The 24,955-nt window shown below is 51.7% G+C and overlaps 2 protein-coding genes and 1 long non-coding RNA gene across 3 annotated transcripts; all 3 read left to right on the top strand.

The window, feature by feature from the left end:
• Positions 1-9,232: 9,232 nt before the first annotated feature.
• Positions 9,233-11,720, top strand: LOC142907687 (dual specificity tyrosine-phosphorylation-regulated kinase 2-like). The gene is made up of 2 exons (XM_076057357.1): positions 9,233-9,416; positions 11,152-11,720. The coding sequence occupies exons 1-2, from the start codon at positions 9,321-9,323 to the stop codon at positions 11,290-11,292; spliced, it is 237 nt and encodes a 78-aa protein (XP_075913472.1). The 5' UTR covers positions 9,233-9,320; the 3' UTR covers positions 11,293-11,720.
• A 1,922-nt stretch (positions 11,721-13,642) lies between these two features.
• Positions 13,643-17,070, top strand: LOC142907598 (dual specificity tyrosine-phosphorylation-regulated kinase 4-like). The gene is made up of 2 exons (XM_076057166.1): positions 13,643-15,610; positions 16,329-17,070. The coding sequence occupies exons 1-2, from the start codon at positions 15,474-15,476 to the stop codon at positions 16,630-16,632; spliced, it is 441 nt and encodes a 146-aa protein (XP_075913281.1). The 5' UTR covers positions 13,643-15,473; the 3' UTR covers positions 16,633-17,070.
• Positions 17,071-17,740: 670 nt separating this feature from the next.
• Positions 17,741-19,246, top strand: LOC142907686 (uncharacterized). The gene is made up of 3 exons (XR_012931195.1): positions 17,741-17,817; positions 18,221-18,393; positions 19,186-19,246. It is a non-coding gene; the product is annotated as an uncharacterized LOC142907686 (long non-coding RNA).
• Positions 19,247-24,955: the final 5,709 nt, after the last annotated feature.

Raw genomic sequence — 24,955 nt, 5'->3', positions numbered from 1 at the left:
TTCGACCGGGGGGTCGACTCTCGGGAGACAGTTCGACTCGGAGGAGGTCGGAACTCGGGGAGTTCGACTCGGAGGAGTTCAACTCGGGGAGTTCGACCAGGGGGGTCGGAACTCGGGGCAGTTCGACACGCGAGAGAGTTCGACCAGTGGGTCGGCTCAGGAGCAGTTCAAATCGGGAACAAGAGCAACAGGTCGCCAGCCGGCGAGCTGCAGAGCAAGGGGCGGCGAGCAGAGGCCAAAGTGGCCCCGTCGCTACCCACTGACGTTGGCAAGACTCGCAAGGTAGTGAGGCGCCACCGAGTGTGATTTTAAAAGAGCTGAAAGAAAGAGTATTGCTGAAAGTTTATTCTACATTGAGTCCAGCTGCACAGCGACCAATGCACCAAGCAAGAGCTTCTGCAAACCAGAGCAAGAGCACGTGCGACTTGAGTCATCCAGCAGTGGAGAAAAACCTGCTTTCAGCAAACCAGCAACGAGCACGTTCGAGTTCTCCACCCAGAGAGAGGGAGCGTGCCGATGCAGCTCATCCAGCAGCGGAGAGAAACTGCTGTCAGCGAACCAGCACGAGCGTGATCGCGCAGCTCATCCAGCAGTGGAGAGAGGTGGCCACTGAGCAGCACTGAGAGCGATCAAGCAACTCTCCCCCGTGGACAGAGGCTGGCTGCTGTGTGGAGGAGGGAACGCCGATACGTATGATGCACAACCCCCACTCACCCTGACCGCTCTAAAGGGAGCGAGTATCCCTTTCATACAAGGGACACGTTGACGTATGTTAACGCAAGAAGACCAACCACACTCACATTACCCTAAAAAGAGAACTCAACGATACGATGATGTGCTATGGCCCACTACACGACCAATCTGACGTTCGCTGGACCTAAAGACTCAACTCCAAACAATGACTACTCCACACAATTCATGACACACAAAAACACACTCAAGTCCGTGAACCATCTGGCCGTGTGATAACAGTCCGTCGTTTATAAGTATATTCGTAATTTTCCTCTTTAATATTTTGTTTTGGACTGTACTTCTAATCGCATAAGTTACCAACCGATCCATCAATACGAATTAACCCTTGGCACCTTCGCCACGGAGCTACGCTCCCGGGGAGGAATCGTGCTAAACCGATTTTCTGATCATACAATATTATTCACGGATAAATTAATCTCCCGTGAGATAACACGTTCCGCCGCATACCCTCACACTAAGCCATTTCGGTAATCTTATAGTCTGTCCGGTGGATCTGTTGTTACATTTATGCCTTTGGAAATAATAACTGTTTGATTGTCTTTTTATATGAATACCGTTGCATGTTAATCAATCGCCTGTGATAATGTGCTGACCATTTCAAGTATAATGATCGTTCATATTATAATGTATAAGCTTTTGTGTAGCATAGCATTGGCATGTTCTGACTCTCTCTCTCACTAACAGCAATCGCTTTATGCGGGGTCCATGTGTTATCAAAGTGAAATCGTACAGTCATGGATGATACTGTCTTGATACCGTGTGGATACCGTGCTGAAGTTCCGAGGTTGAGAGTTCACATACATATTATAGTTAAGGTTTAATTAGAAATAAATTGATTAATACAGTTGTGGTCGTGTGATTCTTTCCTGAAATTTTTGCATAAGACCTGTATCCTGCGATGAGATATGAACTCGGGAACCTAAAGTATAAACACACCAATCCACACTCATTAAACTTTAAAGCAAATTATATGAACTTGGGACCTAAAATATGAACACTCGGGGAGTGTTAAAGCGAGAATCATTGTATTATGCTGATCAATAATACGAAGTTAGACAACGAGGCCGAATTGACACTAGCGTAACTAAAAACGATTGATTGCGTTATCCTGATTGATAACCCCACCTCGTCAACGAGGCGGGGCCTGATTATCATAAAGGCTATCATTAACACAACCACACCCAGTCGTATAAATTAATACGATTACCTCGCTAATTAGCATAGTTATACGCATAATTACACGAATTAACATAATTTTGGATTAATTCAGCAAATTTCGAATTTCATTTAATTTCCATTACTTTTCATCAATTTTCACACACCCACATATACAACAAGGGGGCGTGGTCACGTCCCTCGGACTGTGACAGCACCGGTGACGTCGCAATCACCACGTGCTTAGTCAGAGTACAAGACGGGCATGAAGGAGACGGCAGCTTCTGAAACTTCAGCTGCTTCAGCTTCATCATCGTCGCCTTTCGAACAACTTCTGCTGAAGCCATCCGAGCAAAACTATTGACGAGGTGAGTTGTGTAGGTTCCTGGTGAGTGTGTGGGTCCGTGTTGTGGACTCGTGGTGAGTGTGTGGGTCCGTGTCGTGTGGGTTCGTGGTGAGTGTGTGGGTCCGTGTTGTGTTATGGGTTCGTGGTGAGTGTATGAGTCCGTATTGTGGGTTCGTGGTGAGTGTGTGGGTCCGTGTTGTGAATTCTAGATTTGAAGCTTTCGTGACTGCAAGGATTGAATTTGTTGTTGTTGTTTATACTTTTACGTGACTTTACCGAATAGAACCAAAGAGTATGGATCCGTGTTGTGAGTTGGTGTTGAGCGTGTGGGTCCGTGTTGTGGGTTTGTGGTGAGTGTGTGGCTCCATGTTGTGGGTTCGTGGTGAGTGTGTGGGTCCGTGACCCATAGAGATACATAGAGATAAATAGAGACCCATAGAGACACATAGAGAAGCACAGAGATACATAGTGACCCATAAAGATACATAGTGATACATAGAGACCCACAGAGATACATAGAGACCCATCGCAATACACAGAGAACAATAGAGATACATAGTGACCCATAGAGACACACAGTGACCCATAGTAATACAAGAGACCGACAGAGATATGTAGAGAACGATAGAGATACATAGAGACCCATAGAGATACAAAGAGACCCATAGAGATACATAGAGACCCATAGAGATAGACAGAGAACGATAGAGATACGTAGAGACCCATAGTGATACATAGAGACCCATAGAGATACATAGAGACCCATTGAGACACATAGAGACCCATAGCAATACACAGAGAATCAAAGAGATACATAGGGACCCATAGAGCCACACACCGACCCATAGTAATACAAAGAGACCGATAGAGATATGAAGAGACGGACAGAGATACATAGAGACTCATAGTGATACATAGAGACACACAGAGACCCAGAGTGATACACAGAAAACCATAGAGAAACATAGAGACCCATAGAGACACATAGAGACCCATAGAGATACATAGTGACCCATAGAGACACACAGAGACCCAGAGTGATATACAGAGAACCAGAGAAACATAGAGACCGACAGGGACACATAGAGGCCCATAGAGATACATAGTGACTCATAGAGACACACAGAGACCCATAGAGATATGTAGAGATCGATAGATATACATAGAGACACATAGAGATACACAGAGACCCATAGCAATACACAGAGAACCATAGTGATACATAGAGACCCATAGAGATACACAGAGACCCATATAAAACACACAGAGACCTAGAGTGATACATAGAGAACCATTGTGATACATAGTGACCCATAGAGACACACAGAGACCCATAGTGATACATAGAGACCCATAGAGATACACAGAGACCCATAGAGACACACAGAGACCTAGAGTGATACACAGAGAACCATAGAGCAACATAGAGACTGACAGGGACACATAGAGACCCATAGATATACAGAGACCGATAGAAACACACAGAGATCCAGAGATACACAGAGAACAATAGAGATATATAGAAACCCATAGAGATACAAAGTGACCCATTGAGACACACAGAGACCCATAGTGATACATAGAGACCCATAGAGATATGTAGAGACCCACAGAGATAAAGAGACCCATAGAGATACACAGAGACCCATTAATACCCAAAGAGATCCAAAGATAACCAAAGTGATACAGAGACCGAATGAGACACAGAGAGATCCAGAGATACACAGAGACCCAGAGTGATACATAGAAACCTATAGGGACACACAGAGACCCATAGTGATACATAAAGACCCGTAGAGAAATACAGAGGCCCATAGAGATAGAGACCGATAGAGACACACACAGATCCATCGATACAAAGAGACACATACAGACACGAAGAGACGCATAGAGATACAAAGAGAATCATGGACTCCAAAAGGGATACATAGAGTCCGACAGGGACACATTGAGTCTGACAGGGACCTATAGATATATATGGTGACCCATACAGACACATAGAGACCAATAGTAAACATAGTGACCCATAGAGACCCATACAAATACATACAGACCGATAGAGACACACAAAAATCCATAGACACACTGAGACACATAAAGACACATAGAGACCCATACAGATACAAAGAGACACATAGAGACACACAGAGACCCATAGTGATACATAGAGACCCATAGAGATATGTAGAGACCTACAGGGATACATAGAGACCCATAGAGATACACAGAGATCCATAGAGATCCATAGAGACCCATAAAGACACAAAAAAATCCAGAGATACACAGAGACCAATAGAGCTATATAGAAACCCATAGAGATACAAAGTGACCCATAGAGACACACAGAGACCCATAGTGATACATAGAGACTCATAGTGATACATAGAGACCCATAGAGATATGTAGAGACCCACAGAGATACATATAGAACCATAGAAATACACAGAAACCCATTAATACCCAAAGAGACCCAAAGAGAACCAAAGTGATACAGAGACCGAATGAGACACAGAGAGATCCAGAGATACACAGAGACCCATAGTGATACATAGAAACCTATAGGGACACACAGAGACCCATAGTGATACATAAAGACCCATAGAGAAATACAGAGGCCCATAGAGATAGAGACCGATAGAGACACACAAAGATCCATAGATACAAAGAGACACATAGAGACACACAGAGACGCATAGAGATACAAAGAGAATCATGGACTCCAAAAGGGATACATAGAGTCGACAGGGACACATTGAGTCTGACAGGGACCTATAGATATATATGGTGACCCATACAGACACATAGAGACCAATAGTAAACATAGTGACCCATAGAGACCCATACAAATACATACAGACCGATAGAGACACACAGAAACCCACAGACACACAGAGACACATAAAGACACACAGAGACCCATACAGATACAAAAAGACACAGAGACACACAGAGACCCATAGTGATACATAGAGACCCATAGTGATACATAGAGACCCATAGAGATACACAGGGACCCATAAATACCCATAGAGACCCAAAGAGAACCATAGTGATACAGAGACCGAATGAGACACAGAGAGATACACAGAGACACATAGAGATACATAGAAACCCATAGGGACACACAGAGACCCAGAGTGATACATAGAGACCCATACAGATACATAGAGATCGATAGAGACACAGAGATCTAGAGATAGACCCATAGACATACACATAGACCGATAGAGAAACACAGAGGCCCCATAGTGATACATAAAGACCCATAGAGATACATAAAAACCTAAAGTGAGACATAGAGACCCATAGAGATACATATAGATCGATAGAGAAACACAAAGATCCATAGATACACAGAGACACACAGAGACCCATAGGGATACAAAGAGATTCATGGAGTCCGACAGGGACACATAGAGTCCGACAGGGACCTATATAGATGCATAGTGACCCATAGAGACACACAAAGACCCATATAGATACACTGAGACCGATAGAGACAAACAGAGATCCAGGGATACACAGAGACCCATAGATACACACAGATCCAGAGACACAAAGAGACCCGTAATGATACATAGAGACCCATATAGATACATAGAGACTGACAGGGACACAAAGAGATCCATGGATACACAGAGACCCATAAAGACCCAGAAGGTTACATAGAGACATATAGAAATACATAGAGACCAATAGAGACACACAGAGACCCATAGAAACACAGAAACCCATAGAGACACAGAGACCCTTAGAGACAAAGAGACCCATAGTCATACATAGAGACCCACAGAGACCCACAGACACCCAGAGAGACACACACAGAGAACCATAAAGATGCATAGAGACCCAAATACTAAACTAAACGATATAGATTTTCCAGGTAACGAGCTATGTAGCGCTGGCTATTACAAATGACAGAAGCTCAACCAAGTGGCTGATAACATCATCATCATCATGTGGAAATGTACACACACCCACAGAGACTCAGACTCACCACACTGAAACCCACACACTCACCACAGAGACCCACAAACTCACCATACTAAGACCCACACACTCACCACACGGAGACCCACAGACTCACAACACAGACACAGAGAGACCCACACTCACCACACCAAGACCTGCAGATTCACAACACAGAGGCCCACAAACTAACCTCACACAGAGACCCACATTCACCTCACACAGACACCCACAGACTCACGACACCGAGAACCACAGATTCACCTCACACAGACACCCACAGAATCACCACACACAGAGACCCACACACTCACCTCACACAGAGACCCACACACTCATCTCACACAGAGACCCACAGACTTCAACACACAGAGACCCACAGACTCACCACACACAGACACACACACAGACCCACAAACTCACCACACACAGACACACACAGACTCACCTCACACAGACACACACACAGACTCACCACACTCACCTCACACAGACACACACAGACACACACAGATACACACAGACACACAGACTCACCTCACACAGACACACAGAGACTCACCTCACACAGACACACACAGACTCACCACACACAGAGACCCACAAACTCACCACACACAGACCCACAGACTCACCTCATACAGACACACCACACACAGACACACACAGACTCACCTCACACAGACACACACAGAGACCTACAAACTCACCACACACAGACACACACACAGACTCACCTCACACAGAGACACACAGAGACTCACCTCACACAGACACACACAGACTCACCACACACAGACACACACAGACTCACCTCACACAGAGCCCCGTGTCGGCATCTTCAGGCTGAGTCGACCTCGAGGAGGCCCAGACAGAGTTCAGATTTTTCCCGCCATCGCCGCCATTCGCCCCGACCGGAAGCGGAAGTAGATGGGGGTGGAGGTGGCGGGCGCCCAAAGAGGCGGGGCGGGATGCGGCTTCCGGGGGCGTGGTCTCGCACTGGCGCGTCACTCGGAGGGGCGTGGCTGACAGCACCGGTGACGTCGCAACATCACGTGCTTCCTCACAGTTGGAGAAGGTTTGTGAAGGAGACGGCTGCTGCTCAAATTTCAGCTGCTTAAGCTTCATCATCTTCGTCCAACTTCTGCTGAAGCCATCCGTGCCAAACCTTTGACGAGGTGAGTGTGTGGGCTCGTGGTGAGTGTGTGGGTCCGTGTTGTGGGCTCGTGGTGAGTGTGTGGGTCCGTGGTGAGTGTGTAGATCCATGTTGTGGGTTCGTGGTGAGTGTGTCGGTCCGTCTTGTGGGTTTGTGTTACGTTTGTAGGTCCGTGTTGTGGGTTATTTGTGAGGCTGGGTCCGCGGTGAGGATGTGAGTCCATGTGAGTTTGTGGTGATAATGTTAGTCCGTGTTGTGAGTTCGTGGTGAGGATGGGGGTTCGTGGTGAGGATGGTGGGTACCTGTTGGGGGGATGTGGGACAGTGGTGAGGATGTGAGTTCGTGTTGTGACTCTCTACACCATCTCCACCCCCCTTCCACCCCCCCACTCACAGCTTTCCACACAGAGACCTTGGGGACTGCTGCGTGAGCAAAGCCACTCTGAGCATCAGCACCATGGAGGTACGCATGGGCCCCTACACTCGACTTACTAACACCACTAGCACTTACGAACACCACCCACACTTACGAACACCACCCGCACTTATAAACACCACCCACACTTACGAACGAGCTTCCATGAAATATATATTTGTTTAACATCGACTTACAACTCGCACTAGCGAACCGAACCGTGGAACGATCCTCCGCGAGATGTAGTGAGTGTTTGTGATGCCTGTACACTACTCTGTGGCACCACGGTGGCTATGAGATGTTAACAACCTCACTAGGTATACAGGAGGTCGTGGTTTTGACCCCGACCCTTAGGCCTATTGTTTATTTGAAGTCTGTGTGTGTAGAGGAGCCTACTCTCAATATTGTTTTTGTGTGTGTGTGTGCGTGTAGACGAGCCAAGCTGGAGCGAGAAGGAGAAAGGGAGTCTCTGACAACACGTGGAGTGCGCTGTCAGCAGCCGGCACCGGCCCTATCTGCAGTAAATCGCCTCGAGGTGAGAACAGCAGTGAGCAAACATGTCCATCGGTGAATGGGGGGAAGTCACTACCGCCATTTTGCATGGGGGACTTCACAGTGGCCATGTTGCTTAGGGGACTTTATGGCAGCCATGTTGCACGGGTGACTTCATTGTTGCAATTTTGCATGGGGGATGTCACGGCAGCCATGTTGCATGGGGTACATTACTATGGCCATGTTGCATGGGGACGTCATTCTGGACATGTTACGTGGGGGATTTCACGGTGGCCATGATGCATGGCAGTCTATAGGATGGCCACGTTGCATGAGGGATATCACAGTGGCCATGTTGCATGGGGGTTGTCATGGTGGCCATGTGACATGGGGGATGTAACGGCAGCAATGTTGCGTAAGGGATGTAACTTCGGCCATGTTGCAAGGGGGACTTTATTGCGGCCATGTTGCATGAGGGCTGTCCTAATGGCCATGTTGCATGGGGGATGTCACGTCAGCCATATTGGATGGGGGTTGTCATGGTGGCCATGTTACATGTGTATACAGTATTTGGCTGTCGCGATATATTTCCACGTGATGAAGATGATGATATCAGCCACTTCGGTGGGGCTTTACCAGCCAAAATAAATATATATATAGTTTAGTTTTACGATGGGTCCCTGTGGGTGTTTATTGTTCGATATGAGCATGGATCTCTGTGGGTCTCTATGGATCTATATAAGTATGGGTCTCTATGGGTCTCTATGGTTCGATACTTGTATGGGTCTCTATGGGTCTCTGTGGGTCTCTATGGTTCGATACGAGTTTGGGTTTCTGTGGGTCTCTGTGGGTCTGAGTTGAGTGATGAGTCTCCACGTGAAGATGATGATGAGGATGATGATGAAGCTCTTACCTGGAATGTAAAAGAAACAGAAATAGTTGAAAGTTTAAGTTGTTGTTGCTGGCACGTGTGCAGAGATCCTGGATCTCTTTGGGCCCCAGCTGAGCCATCGCCAGAAGCTGGAGCTGGCGGCCATGAAACAAGTATGGTTCTTCACTGTGGACAAGGTCGGCAAACCCTGGGGCGGCAGCAACGACAGCTACCACGACGAAAACAACAACTACATCCCTGTGAGGCTCACAGAGATACCCATAGAGACCCACAGAGCCACACATAGAGACACCCACAGAGACCCACAGAGACACCCATAGAGAACCACAGAGACCCAAAGAGACACCCACAGAGAGCCACAGAGACACCCATAGAGACCCACAGAGACCCACTCCTATTGAGACCCACAGAAGCACCCAAAGAGACACCATTAGACACCCACAGAGGTTTTTGTTGGGTTAGAAGGCATGAGTATAAATTTGTAACCTGCCACCACCACCAGACACAGACAGTCAGTTAAGGTTTTGTGTTACGGGTTTCTGGGGGTCTCTGTGGGTGTCTAAGGATCTGTGTGGGTCTTTATTGGTCTGGGTGTCTGTGGGTCTCTCTGAGGATCTCAAGATCTGGGTCTCTGTGTATGTGTTAAAGTTATTTCACGCCGTATGTAGCAAACTTTGGCTAATTCTCCCACAACGACGTCGGCCGCAGTGGCCAGGAGATGTTAACTCCCTCGCCTGGTATGCAGAATGTCGTGGGTTGGATACCGACCTTGACGCCTGCTGTATATTTGGAGTTTGCGTCTCTATCTCTCTCTCCGTGGTTGCGCGGATTTTTCTCCCGGTCCTCCGTTTTCTTTCCTTCCACATTTATAATCAACGTCACCACACATTGAGAGCAATTGGCTTCCGATATACATTTCCACACGGTGGTAATGATAAGGCCACTTCGTTGAGCAATGATTTGAGATGGCCAGGTCGCTTTTGAACAAGAAGAGTTACTTAGCAGCTCAGTGGAGGAGCCTTTAACAGCATAACAATAGGCTGCAGCCTTTCTGGAAATAAAACACATACTGGTGGTGAACATGCAAACAACAACATGCTCTGATAATATGGCATTGCCTTTGAAACTGATTGGTCTACACCAGAGAGAACAGCCTTCTTTCGGGCCTTGTCTCAATACCTGGGTCTCACCACCAGTGTCTCGCCACCAGCGTCTCACTACCAGCGTCTCACAACCAGCGTCTCACAACCTGTGTCTCACAACCTGTGTCTCACCACCAGTGTCTCACCACCAGTGTCTCACCACCAGTGTCTCACCACCAGTGTCTCATTACCTGTATCTCACTACCTGTCTCACCACCAGTGTCTCACCACCAGTGTCTCATTACCTGTATCTCACTACCTGTCTCACCACCAGTATCTCACCACCAGTATCTCACCACCAGTGTCTCACCACCAGTGTCTCACCACCAGTGTCTCACCACCAGTGTCTCACCACCAGTGTCTCACCACCAGTGTCTCACTACCCAGTGTTAGATGGATAAACGCAAAAAGGCGAACAACTCCCCCAAGTTTTAATGCAATTCGGTATTCTTGGGTCTTTCAGTAAATTAACGTACTGTAGATAGGTTCAAAGAAAATTAAAAAAATAACAGGAAGACGACCGCTTACGTTGCGATCGAAACGTCGTAGTTTTCTGTTATATTTTATTATTTTCTTTGAACCTATCTACGTGACTTTACCGAAAGACCCAAGAATTTGAATTCCTGCAGTCACAAAAGCTTTAAGTCAAGCATTCGGCAGTTTAACGAACCATTTATACGTTTCCGCGATCTAACACGCAAGCAAAAATAAACCTCCGTGGTGGAAAATGGCGGTCTTGGAAGCCCCGACTGCTGCTGCCACCACCGAGCGTTAGGCGCTCTGATTGCGACGCCTCTGAGTACCGGCCCCCGCCTCTTCCTCCGCCTCCTAGTTCCGCAACGAACAGCTCAACTACCGCTATGAGATGCAGAAGATGATCGGCGAGGGAGGCCAGGGCCTGGTGCTGCAGTGCCGCGACCACAAAACCAAAACGCTCGTGGCCGTCAAGATCCTGTCGCTGCCCTTGTGGTGAGTCAGAGGGCCTTCCGCGGTGGCCCACACTCTCGGAAAATAATCATCAATGATTGGAGTTAAAGCCGTGAAACTGCCACTAACTATGGACTCGCTGACAAAATACTAACTGCCGCAAAACTTCTGCTAACTATAAACTAACAAAATACTAACTGCCGTAAAACTACTGCTAAATATGAACAAACTAAAAAAGATACTAACTGCCATAAAACTGCTGCTAAATTGGAACCAACAAATGTTTAACTGTCGTAAAACTTACTGCTAACTATGAACTAACTCACCAAATAATAACCTGCCGTGAGACGACTGCTATGAACTAAAGTTAACTTTCAAAATAATACCTACCGTGCAACTATTACTAACTATAAACTAAAAACTAACAGACCCATAGAGACCCACAGAGACCCATAGAGACCAACAAAGACACCCAGACCCTGAGAGACCCACAGAGGCCCACAGCAACACCCAGACCCTGAGAGACCCACAGAGACACCCACAGCGACACCCAGACCGTTAGAAATACACAGAGACACCCAGACCCTTAGAGACCCAAGAGACACCCAGACAAATAGAGACCCTTAGAGAACCACATAAACACCCAGACCCATAGAAACCCACAGATATCCACAGAGTAACCCACAGAGACACCCACAGAGACACTCACAGAGACCCATAGATTCACCCACGGAGACCCCCACAGAGCCCCCACAGAGTCACCCACAGAGACCCCCACAGTCACCCACAGAGACCCGCACAGTCACCCACAGAGACCTCCACAGAGTCACCCACAGAGACACCGACAGAGACCCCCACAGAGACACCCACAGAGACCCCCACAGCCACCCACAGAGACCCCCACAGAGTCACCCACAGAGACCCTCACACAGACCCCCACAGAGACCCCTACAGAGACCCCCACAGGGACCCCCACAGAGACACCCACAGAGACCCCCACAGTCACCCACAGAGACCCAAACAGTCACCCACAGAGACCCCCACAGAGTCACCCACAGAGTCAACGACAGAGACCCCCACAGAGACCCCCACACAGACCCCCACACAGACCCCCACAGAGACCCCCACACAGACCCCCACAGAGACCCCCACAGAGTCACCCACACAGAGTCACCCACAGAGACACCCACAGAGTCACCCACACAGAGTCACCCACAGAGACACCCACACAGAGACACCCACACAGAGTCACCCACACAGAGTCACCCACACAGAGTCACCCACACAGAGTCACCCAAACAGAGTCACCCACACAGAATCACCCACAGAATCACCCACAGAGTCACCCACACAGAGACACCCACACAGAGTCATCCACAGAGTCACCCACACAGACTCACGCACAGAGAAACCCACACAGAGTCAATCACACAGAGTCACCCACTCAGAGCCACCCACGCAGAGTCACACCCACAGAGTCACCCACACAGAGTCCCCCACACAGAGTCACCCACACTGAGTCACCCACACTGAGTCACCCACACAGTCACCCACACAGAGACACCCATACAGAGTCACCCACACAGAGACACCCACACAGAGACACCCACACAGAGACACCCACAGAGTCACCAACACAGGGTCACCCACACAGAGACACCCACACAGAGTCACCCACACAGAGTCACCCACACAGAATCACCCACAGAGTCACCCACACAGAGACACCCACACAGAGTCACCCACACAGAGTCACCCACAGCGTCACCCACACAGAGTCATCCACAGAGACACCTACACAGAGTCATCCACACAGAGAAACCCACACAGAGTCACCCACACAGAGTCACCCACACAAAATCACCCACACAGAAACACCCACAGAGTCACCCACAGAGACCCCCACACAGAGTCACCCACACATAGTCACCCACACAGAGTCACCCACACAGAGACACCCACACAGAGTCACCCACACAGACTCACGCACAGAGAAACCCACACAGTCAATCACACAGAGTCACCCACACAGAGTCACCCACACAGAGCCACCCACGCAGAGTCACACCCACAGAGTCCCCCACACAGAGTCACCCACACTGAGTCACCCACACTGAGTCACCCACACAGAGTCACCCACACAGAGTCACCCACACAGCGTCACCCACACAGAGTCATCCACAGAGACACGCACACAGAGTCACCCACACAGAGACACCTACACAGAGTCACCCACACAGAGTCACCCACACAGAGTCACCCACACAGAGACACCCATACAGAGTCACCCACACAGAGACACCCACACAAAGACACCCACACAGAGTCATCCACAGAGTTACCCACACAGTCACCCACACAGAGTCACCCACACAGAGTCACCCACACAGAGTCACCCACACAGAGTCACCCACACAGAGTCACACACACAGAGTCACCCACAGAGTCACCCACAGAGTCACCCACACAGAGTCACCCACACAGAGACCCCCACACAGAGACCCCAACACAGAGACACCCACAGAGTCACCCACACAGGGTCACCCACACAGAGACACCCACACAGAGAGTCACCCACACAGAGTCACCCATACAGAACCACCCACAGCGTCACCCACACAGAGTCATCCACAGAGTCACACACACAGAGTCACACACACAGAGTCACCCACAGAGTCACCCACAGAGTCACCCACACAGAGTCACCCACACAGAGTCACCCACACAGAGTCACCCACACAGAGACCCCCACACAGAGACCCCAACACAGAGACACCCACAGAGTCACCCACACAGGGTCACCCACACAGAGACACCCACACAGAGAGTCACCCACACAGAGTCACCCATACAGAGCCACCCACAGCGTCACCCACACAGAGTCATCCACAGAGACACCCACACAGAGACACCCACACAGAGTCACCCACACAGAGTCACCCATACAGAGCCACCCACAGCGTCACCCACACAGAGTCATCCACAGAGTCACCCACACAGAGACACCCACACAGAGTCACCCACACAGAGTCACCCACAGCGTCACCCACACAGAGTCATCCACAGAGACACCTACACAGAGTCATCCACACAGAGAAACCCACACAGAGTCACCCACACAGAGTCACCCACACAGAGTCACCCACACAAAATCACCCACACAGAAACACCCACAGAGTCACCCACACAGAGTCACCCACAGAGACCCCCACACAGAGTCACCCACACATAGTCACCCACACAGAGTCACCCACACAGAGACACCCACACAGAGTCACCCACACAGACTCACGCACAGAGTCACCCAGACAGAGTCACCCAGACAGAGTCACCCAGACAGAGTCACCCAGACAGAGACACCCACACACAGTCACCCACATAGTCACCCACACAGAGACACCCACAGAGTCACCCACACAGAGTCACCCACACAGAGTCACCCACACAGAGACACCCACACAGAGAGTCACCCACAGAGAGTCACCCACACAGAGCCACCCACAGAGTCACCCACACAGAGTCACCCACACAAAATCACCCACAGAAACACCCACACAGAGACCCTCACAGAGTCACCCACAGAGTCACCCACACAGAGTCACCCACAGAAACCCCCACACATAGTCACCCACACAGAGACACCCACACAGAGTCACCCACACAGAGTTACACACACAGAGACACCCACACAGAGTCACCCACACAGAGTCACCCACAGAGTAACCTACACAGAGACCTTCACAGAGTCACCCACACAAAGTCACCCACACAAAGTCACCCACACAGAGTCACCCACACAGAGACACCCACACAGAGTCACCCACAGAGTCACCCACAGAGTCACCCACAGAGACACCCAGACAGAGTCACCCAGACAGAGTCACCCAGACAGAGTCACGCACACAGAGCACACAGAGACACACACACAGTCACCCACACAGAGTCACCCACACAGAGTCACCCACACAGAGTCACTCACACAGAGACACCCACACAGAGACACACACACAGAGTCACCCACACAGAGACACCCACCCAGAGTCACCCACAGAGTCACCCACACAGTGTCACCCACACAGAGTCACCCACACAGAGTCACCCACACAGAGTCACCCACACAGATTCACCCACAGAGTCACCCACACAGAGTCACCCACACAGAGTCACCCACACAGAGTCACCGTTGATTCCGTGGCCTTCCCCCTCCCGCTGCCCAGCTCCTCGACAATGGTCCGTCAGAGGACGGAGCTGGAGGTGGCCAAAAAGCTGCAGGGCAGGGACAGCGATGAGCGCTACGGAGTCATCCGAGTCCTGGACACGTTCGAATTCCGCGGCCACAATTGCCTCGTCGTCGAGCTCTTGAAGTACGTGAACCTTCCCCCCCTCCCCCCCTCCACCACCCACGTGCGTGTCCATTGCTCCGTTCGATAGTTGATTTATTTCGGAATTAATATTTATTTCATATTTGATCAGGCAACTAGATTGATCGATTTATCACATTTATTAATTGAGTTTTACATGCTGGGCTTTTGCGACCATTATAATCCATAATAGAGGTATTTTTGGGTTAGATCGCTTAAAAATATAAATGTTGCGTCGTTTAACCCGCCACCACCCGACACAGCCAACTAGTAAGGGTTGTCACACACTAGCGCTGTACACACTAGTACAGCACTAGTGTGTAGTGTATAGTAGTGTAGTGTATAGTTTAGTATAATGGTACAGCACAACGGTGTGTTGGACAGCCAAGCCACAACATTTACGATCTCTGAGTACGTTTCGCCAGTAATTACAACCAGCTTCATCAGGCGACAGCCAGATTTTGTGGAGAATTCCACCTGTTCCGTTCCTTATAAAGAGGCACAGATGTGGTGACCACACTTCTGTGCGGTAAAGTTGGGCGGGGGATTAATTTTCTAATTTGTTCCCCAATAGCTTTATTTAATACCCGCCCCCCCCACCCCCCCCGCCAAAACTAACCAAGTGGCACATTCGGTTTGGGTTCCGGGTTGTGGGTCGCCCTGCGGACGTCATCGGAACGGGTAAGGGGTTTTAACGTCGTCGTCATTGTTGTCGTGCCAGGAAGAGCCTCTACGATGTCATGATCAAATGGAGCATCAGGCGAATCTACGTGAGGCGGTTGAGGGAGTACACCAGGGCCATCCTCGACTTCCTGTTGTACGCCAAGGGGCGGGGCATCATCCACGGGGACATCAAGCCGGTGAGCGGAGCGGGCACGGTGGTCGCGCCCTCTCATCGGGGCGCTCGGTTAGCTGGCGCGGAGGGCAGCCCGGCCACTGTTGATCGCGGGGTCGATGCGGTGGCTCCGTCCATCTGGAGGGAGGTAGTGGTAGTGTTGGTGGTGGGGTCACTTTACCTCCGGTGAAGACGATCCCGGACGAGGTGGACACTCGTACCGTAGAGGCAGGCCGGCCATGGTTGATCGCAGGGTCAATGCGCTGGCTCCGTCCTTCTACTGTGACTCTGCCACCTCCTCCTTCCAGATGGAGGAGGTAGCAGGAGATGTTACCTACCTCGCGAGGTATACAGGAGGTCGTGGGTTCGATCCCGACCCTGACGCCTGCTGTATGTTTGGAGTCTGCGTCTCTCTCTCCCCGTGGTGGTCACGTGGATTTTACTCCGGGTCCTCCGGTTTTTCCCTCCATGTTCAGAATCAACATCACCAAGCGTTTAAAGTATTTGACCGCTGCTTTAACATTTCCGCGTGATGATGATGATGATATCAGCCCACTTGGTTGAGCTATCGTTTGTGATGGCCAGGTCGCTTCTGACAAAACAGCTGCACAGCAGCACAGAGTGGGGCCTTACTCCTAGTAAAGTAAAACATAGCTTAGTTTTAGTTTGGGTCTCTCTATGTCTGTGTGGGTCTCTATGAGTATGAGTCTCTCTAAGTCTGTGTGAGTCTCTATGAGTATGGGTCTATTTCAGCTTTTATGGGTCTCTATGAGTATGGGGTTCTGTAGGTCTTCATGGGTCTCTATGAGTATGGGTCTCTGTTGGTCTGTGTGGGTCTCGATGAGAATGGGTCTCTGTTGGTCTGTGTAGGTCTCTATGAGAATGGGTCTCTATATCTGTGTGGGTCTTTATGAGTATGGGTCTCTGTGGGTGTGTATGGGTCTCTATGGGCCTGTTGAAACATGTGTTTAGAGTGTTTGGCTGCTGCTATAAATGTCCACGCAATGATGATGATGTTATTACGTAATGGCCAGGTCGTTTCTGATAGAATAGCTACACAGCAGCTGAGCGGGGCCTTACACACTGGTAGTAACATAAAACAAATAGGTTTAGTAGTTTATTAAATCGACTTTGAACGAGTCTCAGGCACATAGCCCATGCCGAAAGTGGGAGGGGGGGGGGGGGCTGCCTGTGTGGGTGTGAATGCGCCACTTTGCGTGATAGACCCACTGCTGGCTGGACACTCTTGCCGTAACCTCAGAGCGTGGAATTCCTTCTCTGTCTCTCCCCTTTGTCCAGGATAACATTCTGCTCACCGCGGCCGGCAAAGTCAGGGTCACCGACTTCGGGTGGAGCTCCTACCTGAAGCATAAAAGTGAGTGGCTTTGCGTGCGTGGAGTTTCTTTTTTCAGGGTTAGCTCGCGTCAACGTAAACGTTGCGTCGTCAAACCCGCCGCCATCCGACGCAGGCAGTAAGTGAGGTTCAGCGTCACGTGAACAGGACGCTCCAAATCGCCACTTGCACATCACTAGCCGGTGTGCTAGAGATGTAAATCCACTTCGACGTTTACAATTCGAGCGATTACAGCTGAGCATCATCATCGGGCGGGCAGCCAGAGTACGTGGTCCAACCCAAAAACTCGCCTCCGCCGTGAAATATCGGTCGCAGAAGCCGACTAGGCATTTAACCGACCGAAAAAAGAAACCTGTTCAACCCACGTCGCTGTTGACGGAGGGGCTATTTTATATTCATCGTCGTTGTTGTTGTTGCTGTGCAGCCCAACACGTGTGCGGGACGTTGCCCTACATGGCCCCGGAGCTGCTGCTGGGCTACTATGTCACCTGTGCTGTGGACATGTGGGCCCTGGGCTGCACCGTGGCCGAGCTGGCCACCCGCAAGTATCTCTTTGATTCACGGACCTACACAGAACACCTGGCCTACTGCATCAAGGTACGGTCGGTGGGTGGGTACGGTGGGTATGGTGGGTGGGTATGGTGAGTAGGTACGGTGGGTATGGTGGGTGGCTGGGCGGGCAGGTCTCTATGGATATGGGTCTCTGTGGGTCTGCACAGAGACCCATACACATAGAGACCCATGCAGACCCACAGATACCAATACTCATAGAGTTTGGTTCGTCTGGCGTCCACAAACAACCGGCGAGGAATATCTAACCTGGTCCTGGACCTCTCATAGGTCCACGCAGCCTCAAACGAGTACTTGGTGTAGCGGTGTGTAGTAAACATTTCCACTGGGGGAGACAAAGGTGGCCGGGCGTGGTGCTGGGCACCCACCCCCTTGTGTGCCATTCCGGCCTTCATAAGTGCTGTTCGCGACTAACAGTGCTTGCCCCAGCAATCAGATAAGGCTTAGACGTGGAGGGGGGGGAGGATTGTTGTCTTTGTACAAAGTGCTGGCCTTTATAGGTGCTGCTTGCGATGAATCAGCACTTGCCCCAGCAATGAGATGAGGCTAATACGGGGAAGGGGAGATTGTTGTATTTGTTCGCAGTGCTGGCCTTCATAGGTGCTGCTCGCTACTAACAGCACTTGCCCTAGCAATGAGATGAGTCTAATAAGGAGAGGGAGGGATTGTTGTCTTTGTACACAGTGCCGGCCTCGACAGGCACTGCCTCCACCACTACTCACCGCTGACAGACGGCACTTGCCCCAATGGGCCCGCTGAGGCTACACCGGCTGTAACCCCTCCCCTCCTCCTTTTTTCTTTGTCCGAAACCGTGCGCAGATCCTGGGCATGCCCCCGAAAAAGATGGTGGACGAAGCACCTAACAAGACAACTTACTTTGGTGAGTCGAAGGCTCGGGCAGGCTGGCGCCAACAACGTGACCCATTCCCTTTTGTTAGATGGGGGGGTGGCAGTGAGGCTCTTATAGGGCTCTATTGCGGGGGGGGGGCGCTCTGATTATCCCGGAGGGGGGGGGGTGGGGGTTGGGGATCTTTGTAACAGTCGTTAGGAAGCATAGGTGGGTGGGTGAGCGAGTGGGTGGGTAGGTGGGTGGGGAGGTGAGTGTGTCGGTGAGTGGGTGGGTGGGTTAGTCAGTGGGAGAGTGGGTATGTAGGTGGGTGAGTGGATATGTAGGTAGGTAGGTGGGCGACTGGATAGGTAGGTGGGTAAGTGCATAGGTGGGTGGGTGAGTTGGTCGGTGTGAGCGTAGGTGGGTAAGTGGGCAGGTGTGTGAGTTGGTGGGTATGTAGGTCTATAGGTAGGTGGGTAGGTAAGTGGATGGGCGGGTATGTGGGCGACGTGGTGGTTGGTGACTCTGCGTGCGTCTCTCTGTTTCTGCAGACCCTGAGGGCCTCCCCTACAACCTGTCCAAGCAGGTGGCACCGGGAAGCCTCCCTCTGCACCGCGCGCTGCAGGGCCACCACCCTCAGCTGGTGGACTTCGTCAGCCGTTGCCTGCAGTACGAACCACACTCACCCCTCGCTCACCCCCACTCATCCCCACACCACTCACCCCCACTCACTCACCCCCACTCAGCACCCCATACCTGTCAACACCTTATCACTGCCCTACCTTACTACAGACACAACATTATTGGTCACCCCGTGACCCTTATAAATCTCAACGTTCATCCTGCAACGTCCCATCACAAGGGACAAACAAACAAATAGACACGAATTATTGTTGTTGCCCAGAATTGAAACGGCTGCACTCCATACAGACCTGAAAACACAATTTCCCTGCACAAGAATACGGAATAAACCATACGGTTTGACAGCTCTGCCACCAACTCACCACCCACCACCACTCCCTCCCACCCTCTCCATCTCTCCCCCCACGCCACTATCTCCCCACTCTCCCCCCACCTCCCACCCTGTCAAATCATCTCACCATGCCCCTCTCACCACGTGTGTGTCTCCCCCCATCCCTCCCCTCCCTCCCCGTGCGTCTCCCAATAGATGGGATCCGAATCTCCGGATGACGCCTGAGCAGGCGCTGGCTCACAGCTGGCTCCAAACCACCACCACCATGACCACCCGGGACACTACCAGAAGGGCCACCCCCACCGTCAGCGAGGCCACCCCCACCAATGGCACCATCCGGGCCACCACCACCACCAGCAGGGACACCGCCAGCGAGGCCACCACCAGCAGCAAGGCCACCCCCACTGCCAGCGAGGCCAACCCCACCACCACCACCATTCGGGCCACCACCACCATCACCACCATCCTGGCCACCACCACCAGCGAGGCCACCACCAGCAGCAAGGCCACCCCCACTGCCAGCGAGGCCAACCCCACCACCACCACCATTCTGGCCACCACCACCACCATCCTGGCCACCACCGCCAGCGAGGCCACCACCAGCAGCAAGGCCACCCCCACTGCCAGCGAGGTCAACCCCACCACCACCACCATCCGGGCCACCACCGTCACTCGGGCCACCACCACCAGCGAGGCCACCCCCACTGCCAGCGAGGCCACCCCCACAACCACCACCATCCGAGCCACCACCACCAGCTGGGCCGACACCACCAACTGGGCCACCATCACCATCAGCAGCAGCGGTGGCACCACTCCTGTGCAGGGATCTGCAGCTGCTGAGCCACGGTGAGCCTCTCTCTGTGTACCTCGCCTGGTACGCAGGAAGTCGTGAGTTCGATCCCGACCCTGATGAGATTTTAACCACCTCGCCTGATACGCAGGAGGTCGTGGGTTCAATCCCGATCCTGATGAGACGTTAACTACTTCGCCTGGTACGCAGGACGTCGTGGGTTCGATCCCGACCCTGATGAGACGTCAACTACCTCGCCTGGTACGCAGGAGGTCGTGGGTTCGATCCCGGCCCTGATGAGATGTTAACTACCTCGCCTGGTCTACAGGAGGTCGTGGGCTCGATCCCGACCCTGACGATGCCAGCTGCTGCTGTATATTTGCAGTCTGCGTTTCTGTCCCCGTGGTCACCGCGTGGATTCTTCTCAGGGTCCTCAGGATTTTCCCCTCCACGTTGAGAATCGGCGTCACGCACTTTGAGTATTTGACTGCCGCTATGAATGTCCACGCGATGAAGATGATGATGATGATATCTGCCCACTTGATTCGGCTATCATTCGAGATGGCCAAGTCGTTTCTGGTCTAAGTGGGTCTATGGGTCTCTGTGGGTCTATGCGTCTCTGTGATTATGGGCCTCAGGGGTCTGTATGGGTCTCTATGAGTATGGGTCTCTGGGGTCTGTATAGGCTCTATTAGTATGGGTCTCTGTGCTTCTCTGAATATGGGTCTATGAGTATGGGTCTGTATAGGTCTCTATTAGTATGGGTCTCTGTAGATCTGTATGGGTCTGTATGAGTATTGGTCTGTATGGGTCTCTATGAGTATGGGTCTCTGTGAATGTAATGAGTGGCTCCAACACGATAAGAACTTGAAACGTTTATTAATAAAACTTCGGTACAGTTGGCCGTCTACTCATCTCTTGTCACTCGCACCACGGATGCATGGCCCCCCAAGCGGCTTCGCTGCCCTGCGCCACGTGGTGCTCACCCCACTCTCTAGCACGCCGCTGGCTGACGGTGCTGGCTAGGGAGCGGCTGATTGGCTGAAGGTCGAGCCGCCACGTGGCCGATGGTGATGGCGGAGCAGCGGCGGCGACAGGAAGCTCCTCTTGATTCTTCACACACCGACCCCGCACCTTGCTCCGGCCCCCGCTTATATTCTCTCCCCGGCGACTAAACCCCGCCTCTGGCCACGTCCCTCATGGAACCTTTGGGAGCGTTCCAGAGGCTTCCCGGGTGGCTCCGCCCCATTACCTTTGGCCTCGATGTAATCTTTCCCCGAGATAACCCATAACTGCATATCACACCACACCCCACGTAATAAAGGAGATGGTGCTCTCATTACATGAGTATGGGTCTCTGTAGGTCTATGGGTCTGTATGAGCATTGGTCTGTATGGGTCTCTATGAGTGGGTCTCTGTGGGTATGTATGGGTCTCTATGAGGATGGGTCTCTATGAGTATGGGTCTGTATGGGTCGCTATGAGTATGTGTCTCTGTAGGTCTATGGGTCTCTGTGGGTATGATGACGATGATGATGACGACGACGATGACAATGATGATGACGATGATGATGACGATGTTGATGACGACGATGATGATGACGATGATGACGACGATGATGATGACGACGATGATGATGACGATGATGCGCTGCTGTGGTGTTGCTGCCTCTCTCCACAGAGCGGAGCCGGAGGAGAAGCTCCCATCACCATCGTCACTGCTCACCCAGACCTTTGGAGAGAGGACGGAGGTGGTGGAGACGCAGGAGGAGGATGACGACAACGAGGAGGAGGATAAAGAGGAGAAGGAGGATGAAGAGAAGAAGGATGAAGAAGAGGAAGAGAAGGAGGAGGAAGAGGAGAAGGAAGAGGAGGAGGAGAGGGAGCGAGGGGTCCTGGCGCGTGTGGGCAAGGCGCTCCGCTCACTCCGCTCGCTCTTCGGCCGCCTGCTCCTCTGTGGTGGACGGCCCACGGCAGAGTAGCGGAGTGGTGGTGGTGGAATCGGTGCAACCACCACCACCACGAGCAGCAGCAGCACCACCACCACCACACTCACCGCACTCACCGCACTCACCACCCACACTCACGACCCACACTCACCCCCCCACTCTCACCACACTCACCACTCACTCACCACCCACACTCACCACCCACACTCACTCACCACCCACACTCACCACACTCACCACCCACTCACCACCCACACTCACCACCCACACTCACCACACTCACTCACCACCCACACTCACCACACTCACTCACCACCCACACCACCCACACTCACCACCCACACTCACTCACCACCCACACTCACTCACTACCCACACTCACCACCCACACTCACCACCCACACAACCCACACTCACCACCCACACAACCCATACTCACCACCCACACTCACCACCCACACTCACCACACTCACCACCCAGACTCACTCACCACCCACACTCACCACACTCACCACCCACTCACCACCCACACTCACCACCCACACTCACCACTGACACTCACCACACTCACTCACCACCCACACTCACCACACTCACTCACCACCCACACTCACTCACCACCCACACTCACTCACCACCCACACTCACCACCCACACTCACCACCCACACTCACCACCCACACTCACCACCCACACTCACCACACTCACCACCCACTCACCACCCACACTCACCACCCACACTCACCACACTCACTCACCACCCACACTCACCACACTCACTCACCACCCACACCACCCACACTCACCACCCACACTCACTCACCACCCACACTCACTCACTACCCACACTCACCACCCACACTCACCACCCACACAACCCACACTCACCACCCACACTCACCACCCACACTCACCACCCACACAACCCATACTCACCACCCACACTCACCACCCAGACTCACTCACCACCCACACTCACCACACTCACCACCCACTCACCACCCACATTCACCACCCACACTCACCACTGACACTCACCACACTCACTCACCACCCACACTCACCACACTCACTCACCACCCACACTCACTCACCACCCACACTCACTCACCACCCACACTCACTCACCACCCACACTCACTCACCACCCACACTCACCACCCACACTCACCACCCACACTCACCACCCACACTCACCACACTCACCACCCACACTCACCACCCACACAACCCATACTCACCACCCACACAACCCATACTCACCACCCACACTCACCACCCACACTCACCACACAATGGACTACAGCCAGCCTAGCCACGTGCGCGTGTGAAGAGTTAGGATAGAGATACAAAATAAGTTATAATGTAATAATGTGTACATATATATCTAGATTCTAGACCATTGTTTATCGATTGTTGTTGTTAATAAATAAGCGGACTCAACAGAACGTTGCAGTTGTGTTTGTTGTGGCGAGTTGCTGCTGCCTAGGGTCTCAGGTGATTTGCCTGGTATAAAGGAGGGCATGGGTTCAATTCCGACCCTGATGAGATGTTAACTATCTCGCCTGGTACGCAGGAGGTCGTGGGCTCAATTCCGACCCTGATGAGATGTTAACTACCTCGCCTGGTACGCAGGAGGTCGTGGGCTCAATTCCGACCCTGATGAGATGTTAACTACCTCGCGTGGTACATAGGAGGTCGTGGGCTCAATTCCGACCCTGATGAGATGTTAACTACCTCGCCTGGTACGCAGGAGGTCGTGGGCTCAATTCCGACCCTGATGAGATGTAAACTACCTCGCCTGGTACGCAGGAGGTCGTGGGCTCAATTCCGACCCTGATGAGATGTTAACTACCTCGCCTGGTGTACAGGAGGTCGTGGGTTCGATCCTGACCCTGACCATGCCTGCTGCTGTATATTTGGAGTCGGCCCAGCTCCGTGTCTCATCAGCAGAAACAACTGCCCAGATGTTTGTCGTCACATGCACTTAGCCTGACACAGCAGTCAACCCATGGCACCTGCTGGGTCTGTCACGTGACCACCTGCA

Source organism: Petromyzon marinus, chromosome 80 (assembly GCF_048934315.1).
Source record: "Petromyzon marinus isolate PM22_M1 ecotype Great Lakes invasive population chromosome 80, UKy_Petmar_22M1.pri1.0, whole genome shotgun sequence".
Classification (NCBI taxonomy): Eukaryota; Metazoa; Chordata; class Hyperoartia; order Petromyzontiformes; family Petromyzontidae; genus Petromyzon; species Petromyzon marinus.
Note: the sequence above shows the minus strand (reverse complement) of the source record. Positions and strands in the feature narration are given on the sequence as shown.